We start from the raw sequence: 8,885 nt of genomic DNA, 5'->3' as shown, positions 1-8,885 counted from the left end.
TATAGGTGAGGATGGGAACGTAGATTGACCAGTAAGTAGAGAGCTGAGCCAGAAGGCGAAGCTCCTTCTTCACAACGACGGGTCGGTGCAGAGCCCGCAACACTGCAGACACCGCACCGATCCGCCCGTCAATCTCCCGCTCCATTCGTCCCTCACTCGTGAACAAGACCCCGAGATACTTGAACTCCTCCACTTGGGGAAGGATCTCATTCCCGACCCGGAGAGAGCATTCCACCCTTTTCCGGCTGAGAACCATAGTCTCGGATTTGGAGGTGCTGATTCTCATCCCAGCCGCTTCACACTCGGCTGCGAATCGCTCCAGTGAGAGCTGAAGGTCACGGCCTGACGACGCTAACAGAACCACATCATCTGCAAAAAGCAGAGACCCGATTCTGAGGTCGCCAAATCGGACACCCTCAACGCCCTGGCTCCGCCTAGAAATTCTGTCCATAAAAGTTAGGAACAGAATCGGTGACAAAGGGCAGCCCTGACGGAGTCCAACTCTCACCGGAAACGTATCCGACTTACTGCCGGCAATTCGGACCAAACTCTGGCACCGGTCATACAGAGACCGAACGGCCCCTATCAAGGGGTCCGGCACTCCATATTCCCGGAGCACCCCCCACAGGACTCCACGAGGGACACGGTCGAACGCTTTCTCCAAGTCCACAAAACACATGTAGACTGGGTGGGCGAACTCCCATGCACCCTCCAGAATCCTGCCGAGGGTATAGAGCTGGTCCACTGTTCCACGGCCAGGACGAAAGCCACACTGCATCTCCTGAATCCGAGGCTCGATTATCCGACGGATCCATTACACATTATATTTAATAGCATTTTTAGACAGATTTTTTTCAGTGGAATTTTTCATGTCAGCGTTGAGCAGCTACTTCACTATGCATCATCCAGTACAGTCTTACACACTGGTCTTGTTTGTAAATCATTTGAAGCCTGCAGGTGTTTTGCCACATGAACTGTAATCTACAGTCAGAGGAGAGGCTGTTGTGGGCTTGTTATTTTTGCATTCTAAGATGATATTTCACTGCAGCTAAACATGAAATAAAATGTAGAACTGCATCTTTTAAACGTATTTGTCATTTTTACTCAGAAAAATTACGTATTTTTTTAAATTTCCTGTGTTCTTTGTAAACAGTGACTACAATGTCTCACACTGTATTTATATTTATATCAGGTAGGTTGGTCCACAGTTTAGTCCACTGTGTGACAGTGCCAAGTATCCTGCTGCCCCAGCAGCCTGTGAACATGAAGCACAGCTCATTCTTTTGGCAGCAGATCAAAACATACAGCTGAAAAATGTAGCCCCCCCCCCACGTCCCTCCCAGTTATGTGCTGGTCTTTTTTTTTAGAAGGTGGTGGAATTCCCTGTCTGTTCTCAAATAACCCAGAGCCCTCCATCATTGTGTGTTGCCATACTCCCACATGAATGTATGTAATCGTTTGTGGCATCACATGAATGCACACTTCATATCTCTTGAAGTATTGATGACGCTGCTATAGTTCAGAATGCAGAGACTTGGATTATCAATAGTTACAATGCAAATAGAGATGAGAGACACAAAAGGTAAATCTGACACAGAGGCCTTGGAGATCATCTTTTTTCAATGTTGACTGATGAAGGAGAACATAAAAGTTAGAACATATTCCGAGAGGCACAGACCATGATCCATTCATTAATCATCAGGCAACTTTATGATGAACCAAAGTGATCAGGATTAATCTCTTTGAGACCGGGAATCTCAGTACAAAATTCCAAGGCAAATCATCAGTTGAACAGATTATTCTACCTTGTGCATACAGTACGCATGTATAGCAAAAATGACAGGTGCTTTGGTCATTATTTATCTTGGCATATTTTATTCTGTCTAATACCATATGATAACCATTTAAATTACTGGCTTATAATGAGTCACTTAGTACACACTTCAGCCACTAGTGACTACAGAACAGTTGCCCTAACACCCCACATCATGAAAGTCCTGGAGAGACTTTAATTGGCTCAGAAAGCAACTGAACACTCTTTAGAATCGACCACAGTATGCATATCGTCCCAGGGTTGGTGTTGAAGATTCCATCATCTACTTGTTTCAGTGAACCTACTCTCATCTGGACAACGCAGGCAGCACGGTAAGGATGATGTTCTTTGATTTTCCCAGTGCATTTCTTACAATTCAGACATGTGTAGGAGTTATGCAACAAGAGCAACACGATAGTCAGCATCGCTGTGATTACATAGTGTCCACATGCAATAGTACAGAGTTAAATATAGTGTGGATGATGTTCGTCATCATACCTTAGTTGTATCTGGGGAAAGTGAGATCAGCATGAATCCCTAGTCAGAACTTCACGCAGACTCCCAGGAGGCCAGCTTCAGAGTTCAAACAGTGCGTCTGCAACTCTTATGTTAGCGAAAAGATGAGTGCCACATTTTTTTAAAGTGAGACTAGTCAGGAGGCTTTAGTTACAGAGGGGTGCCTGAAGCTTGTTTTCAGTGTGTCTGTTAGGCCAAGTGATGAGTTTCAGAGTTATGTTGTACCACCAGTGCAATGTGAACCCGTCACCTTGCGTTGTCATGTGAACAAGAGGGGAGGTTGGATCCTCAGTGAAAAGTGTTCTCAGTCAAATGACGCATTTACAGTTTGAGTCAAAAGTTGTAGCTTCGGTCAGCGATGAATGTTTTGCCAATTTTGAAACTTTCGTCAAGTTCAGTTCCATAAAATCATTGAACGCTGCATCGAAACTGGTTGTTATGAGGAGAGGACTGGGACTCCTGCACAGCAGAGGAAAATTTTCATTTCATTTTCATTGCAGTGGTGAAAAAAACCATCAAATATCATCAATATAAAATAAAAACCAGGGACAAGTACTCTTTCATGTATCTTAACCAGCTTTTATTACACAAAAGGTGGCAATCAAAAAAAAAAAATGAGTGACATTACAGTTATCTCATTCATCCACCTCCACCTCAGGAGCCTGGGTAGAATAAGAGCAGAGGAGAACATGAGAAAAACGTGTCATCACCTGGTAATCTCATGCTAATATTAACGTTACAGATTCACTAATGACAGATATGAAAACAGTGTCATAATGTTAACGTTCACTGACTTTTATAACGTTACATTAAGTCTTCAATTCAGAAAAACATTCTTACTTACTTTAATGTTACATCACTTCACACACACTCACAGCCACGTCTACTGCCAGTTCACACAAAATAAATAAGTTAACACACAACATACCATTTATCGTGGTCGCTGGTCTATTTTCTTTCCTTTTTGCCGCCTCTAGATTGTTGTTGTTGATGCGTTTATACGTCATATGACGTATTCTCTGGCGATGCAGTAAATAGCTACCGTAATAACTGGTGTTATTTTGAGTTTGCGAGCACTTTCCCCCATTCAGTGTCAAAATCGAGGACATTTTCGAGGACAGCTTTGACCGGGGACAGGTCACCCAAAACGGGGATTGTCCCCGGGAATCGGGGACGTCTGGTCACCTTATCTAACAGCTGCAGCTGTGAACAGCTGACTTGATTTGTAAAGAGGATACTGTGTGGATCACAGGACAACCAAGCTTTGGTCAAGGGCAGACATTAGACATGGGGAAACCTGAACTTTGGTCTGATGGTTCCAAAACTTGAAATATCGGGTTGCAGTTGCAGCAGCAGCTTTTTGAGAGGCAGAGATGAGTGCATGGTATCTGAACATCTTGTACCCAATGTGAAGCAGGAGGTGCCATGATAGGGTGGGCATGATGTGCTTTGATGGTGACACTGCCATATACAGTATATTACCTTATTTAAAAGCAACATTAACCAGCACGGCTACCACAGCATCAAGCAATGAAACAGCATCCCATCTGGTCTGAGCAAGAAAGACAAAAAAGGAGTGTTGAACCTCATAATCTGAGCTCCACAATCACTTCTTTTAAAACCCATTTAAAAATGCATCAGATGATTTGGGAGTGCCGTCCTGTGAACGCATAAAACATTTTACATCATTAGCTACACATCTACAGTGCTTCCTGTTAGCGTTATGATGGCCACAACTTTGCTCTGCACTGTGGAAAAAGATTTCCTCCACTTGCAGAAGTTGTACCAGTGTCTTTTACCAGCCTGTCAGTCTGGAACAGGATGTAGCAAGGTTTCATTTTACAATTTTCACTTTCAGGAGGGGCGAGTATGGATTTGGCTTTGAATTTCCACCCCAAGAAGAAAGGGTTCAATCAATGCGGTTTCATTATTGCTCAGTTATGTTAAAGGAGAACACCTCGGCCCAGGATCTATACAAGAAATAGAGTACATTGACCACTTATCCAATAAAGCAGTAGAAAGTAAGTGGTTGGCACAATGTCTAATGCATTCAATTACAGTACAATTCTGCAGTGACTTTGTCATTTTATGTGTTTTTAAACTCACATTTCAAGTATATTTTTCGTCACCTGCCTTTACCCACCATCAGTCACTTACTTAAAACAAATGACCAGCTAACAACATTCCTTGTTGTATTCTAAACTGTATGAAGCAGTCAAATAACATGCAACAGAAGATTTTTCCACATTAGGTGACATAACTTCTTTGGATATCAAGAGAATGTCTGAAGAGCTATTTATATCACTGATGGAGTGCACATTTTTGTCTCACATGTTCACTTCTCAGCATCAGCTCCAGCAAGCAGTTCTGGCAGGTACAACAGAGCGTGACATGAACAGCACAAAATAACTCTACTAAGCTTGTTTTAAAGGGGGACAGAGTGACATTTAAACTGGAGTATCTACATGTCACTTAACATTTTGTATAGGTTATAACATACAGTATCCAATACATAAAAGAGGAGCAATATCCTTGAAAGAGAAGAGTTAAAGATAGATCACAGGTTCTGTATGTACTCATCTCTGACGAGCCACATCTCATCCTTACAGTTGAGAACTTCAACGCTTCTAATAATAGCTGCCACCAAAATAGACAGTCATCACATGAAATCAATAATGCCACTTAGAAATGACAGAGTGTGCTGTCAGGCAGTCTCCACTCTTGGATTATCCAGACACTTATCACCCAGAGCTCACTCCTGGACAGCTGCTTTCACGGTCAAAACTTTTCTTCAATGCAAAATTTGGGATCAGCAGTAAGTGCTGAAACAAATTGTGCTCATAGTAACGATACCCTTTCATTCCTGGAGTTTGAGAGGGAAGGGAAAGAAAAAAAAATAAAGAAGTTGTTTCCATGGGGCCAAGAAGTAGGCATGGCCTAGTGACTCCATTTCTACTGTTTGAATTAGAAAGCAGACAACTAGCACCACCCAGTGGTCAAAGTGTTCCCAACTTCCCCAATATGATGTATATTGTTTTTGATGAATAAATAAATAGCAATGGAATAAATAGTAGCGTGCTTTACACCACTGGATCTGACACACGCTTTGCACTTGGTTATTTAAAGCTTGGCTGCAGCTGCTCAGCCATGTAAACCCATTCCATGAAGCTCTCTATGCACTGTTCTTGAGCTAATCTGAAGGCCACATGAAGTTTGCACACTATGCGCCTCAGCATCCGCTGACCCCGCCCTGTCATTTGAAGTGGCCTCCCACTTTGTGGCTGAGTTGCTGTCGTTCCCAATCGCTTCCACTTTGTTATAATACCTCTGAGTTACCTGTGGAATATTTGTTCTCATGTTCTCTCGAATTGAATTATTTCGATGGGTGAGTGAATACCTTTGGCAATATAGTGTGTGTATATATAAAATAAAAACACCTGAAGCAAAACTGATAGAAGAAATCTGAACTTTACAGGCAAACCTGGGTTATGGAGGCACTGTGAAATTAAATTTACATTCCAAAACAAGAAGTGACCAGAACTGACTTCATGAAAACCTTTGAGTTTTTAAAAAGTACCCCAAAATCTATTCCCAAACTAGAATTTTCAAGCAGTGCGTTACATAAATAAGCACAGTAAACCACAAAAAATGATTATTTCAAAACCTTTTACTACGAACAGCATACAATTTAACCACTACAACTTGTAGTAACAGGAATCATGCAATAAAGACAATAAAAGATGCAATAAAAACACAAAACAAAATAAAACCAAGGCATGAGTGCATGTGTCACACCAAGTGGAAGGCATCAGCTTTATCTAGTGACTAAAAATTAGATCCATGCAACTTGAGGGCAAGAAGTTGTAGACTGTTGTGCCCATTTAAAGTTAGATAAGGGACATTAAGAACAAATTATTACATTCAAGTTACCTGCTAGCACATACACAAACGTCAGGAACACTTAAGTCTACAGGGAGCACAGATTGTGTTTCACAACCATGGGAGGTTATTGGGTGCCCTGAAGTTTTTACCAAGGTTGTTGGTGGGCTTCGCATCAGGACTGCGGAGAGAAACAAAACTGTTTTTAGGGCAAAGAAAACTTTGGAAAATAAATGCAGAGAGGTCGTGTCAGGCTGGCCCACTTACGTTTGATTCAACATTGTAGTAACGCCCCACACAAATGGAGTAGAAGCTACATCATCTGCTTCTGCAAGTAAAAACTTCATTAACGATACAGAGTAAGTGGACTTGGTTTCAACTCTCCCTCAGGATAAACCAGGGAGGGGGGCAACAAGAATAAAAACAAGTTGTCAATCTTAGTCATACCTTTGTCCCAATCTTCAGTCATGTTTGGATTGACCCATGTGCTGACTGGAACGTGCCAATTACACTGTCCATTTGTGCTTCCCGCTGTTGAAATCAAAAGCAGAATTACAGAATCTGTAAAAACGCAGGTTGAGACAGACAACCAGAGCAACTCAACTCACCTTCCTCAGCATCCACAGATATTCTGTATTCGCAGGTCTCGGTGTGGTGAGCCAGCTCATGCTTGGGAACCAGGTGGCGAGCATTGAAGGGGCAGGTTTTTAGCTCACTGGCCAGTTTGGGATGATTCTGAATAAATGAGAAAAGAGACTTTTCAGTTTGCTATGGCAGAAGAGTGATGCAACTCAGAGGATTTCTTAAAAAAAAAAAAGTTGTACCAATTTTAATGATCACAATCATTCAAGAGTTTCCTCATGTCCACATTTCCTCCTCAAAGACGAGGAGTTGCCGCTGTTCCTCAATCTTTAAATAATTCCTTTGACGGATCTCAAACGAGTTTTAGTCATGGCAGCAATAGGTTTGGTCATTTGGCCAATGTCCTGACTCCTTTGAAACGGGGTTACACATTTTGCAATATTTAACTAGTAACTAAAATTGTTAAAACCTCCTCCGCGTTTATCAGTCTGCAAATGTCTGGGAAATGAGGAGAACAGTTTGGGAGAGGAACGTTTTAAGATTCTTATCTGATGCAGGATTCGAGCTGCTCAACAGTCCTGGATATACATTGTTGCATTTATTTTTTTATGATGTGCCATATATTTTCAATTTGTCAATGGTCTGCAGGTAGACTAGTCAGGCACTGGGATTTTTCCACTTTGAAGCCATGCTGTTGCAACAGAGTCAAAATGTGATTTAGCATTATCTTGCTTAGATATGCAAGGCCTTCCCTGTAAAAGATGTCCAAATTTGACCAAAGTTACTATGGATCCTAATCCCTTGAGACAAGTCTGGCCCAAGTCTCTCAGCACTGTGCACAACAATAGAAGCATTGATCAAATGTAGGAGTTGAGTCTTTCTTTATTGGCTAAACCCCACCAATCTAAAACGCCCTGCCAATAGTTATCCTTTTTTTTTTTTTTAGTTGTGGAGATTCTACTAATTTTTTTTGTAACATTTAACTATACAAGTTGTTTTTGCACTATGTCCTACCCCATGGCAGTGAATGTTACATTTAGTCTTTACAGATTAGCTTTCTCTGTTACTTGATATGATCATTGCTTCATGTTTTAGGGTGTCAGATCTTCAGCCAGACTTAAACGAATTTGAATTAATTTATTCTGAGTTGCTTTATAACAGGTTTACCCTGGTTCAGCTTGTAAATCTGTAAGGCCTCCGACATGATTGTTTAATGCAGTGTTTCCCAACCCTGGTCCTCAAGGCACACAGCCATGTTTTCCACCTGGTTCAAACAATTGGGTCAGGTCTTTAAGCTCTGTAGAAGGCTGAGGATGATCCATTCATTTGGATCAGGTGTGCTGGAGGAGGGAAACATAGAAAACCTGCAGGGCGGTGTGCCTTGAGGACCAGGGTTGGGAAACACTGGTCTAATGAATAAGAAGCTACTTGTAGCAACATTTTGAGTTAAGAGACTTGTTGCCAGCAGAAACATTTCGTCAGCAGCGAAGCCCAGTACAGAAGATAATTTCCGCTCTCCACAATAACCTTATACAAAGACACTCCCCTTGAAACAACTCCACTCACCTTTCTGCACTTAATAAGGTGATAAGGAAATCGGCAGGCCCGGATTTGGTGGTTTTTGTCAAAAGGACACTGCAGGAGCTTGTCTGGGTCGCTGTTTCCTTTGTCATCTTCAAGAAAGGATGAGTACATTTTGTCAACGTTTAAAAAGTTACAAATCAACCAGTTGTTTGTAATTTTTTTTTAAAGTGAGAATCTTTAGTCTTACCATATTCTTCAATCTGTTTTGGCCTCTCTTCAGTCCTACATGGACCACTGGTGGTTCCAAATCTGATGGTGGTCGCCATGTTAAAGTGAGATTTACTGTGTACAGCCCAACTGTGCAGCTGAGAGGAAAGAGAAGTTAAGTCGGCACTGAATGCAAAACATTACGATGATCAAACAAATACTTCAGTGTTGCTAGATGCACATGGATCTCAGGCAATAACATCTGTAACCACAGCAACTCTTCAGCGCGCTGTGGGGTTCTTACCTGAAAAGGCAAAAGATATGATAACCCCCCACCCTCTTGCAGTTATGAATGTAGGGATCA

At 41.8% G+C, this 8,885-nt stretch overlaps 1 protein-coding gene across 1 annotated transcript; it reads right to left on the bottom strand.

Annotated features, from left to right (window-relative positions):
• Window positions 1-6,202: 6,202 nt before the first annotated feature.
• Window positions 6,203-8,640, bottom strand: gtsf1 (gametocyte specific factor 1). The gene is made up of 6 exons (XM_072367754.1): window positions 8,562-8,640; window positions 8,357-8,463; window positions 6,817-6,943; window positions 6,656-6,739; window positions 6,476-6,536; window positions 6,203-6,389 (listed from the first exon to the last, which is right to left on the bottom strand). Exons 1-6 carry the CDS (start codon window positions 8,638-8,640, stop codon window positions 6,320-6,322), a joined length of 528 nt encoding a protein of 175 aa, XP_072223855.1. The 3' UTR covers window positions 6,203-6,319.
• Window positions 8,641-8,885: the final 245 nt, after the last annotated feature.

Source organism: Leuresthes tenuis, unplaced genomic scaffold, assembly GCF_036924035.1.
Source record: "Leuresthes tenuis unplaced genomic scaffold, fLeuTen1.0.hap1 SCAF_16, whole genome shotgun sequence".
Classification (NCBI taxonomy): Eukaryota; Metazoa; Chordata; class Actinopteri; order Atheriniformes; family Atherinopsidae; genus Leuresthes; species Leuresthes tenuis.
Note: the sequence above shows the minus strand (reverse complement) of the source record. Positions and strands in the feature narration are given on the sequence as shown.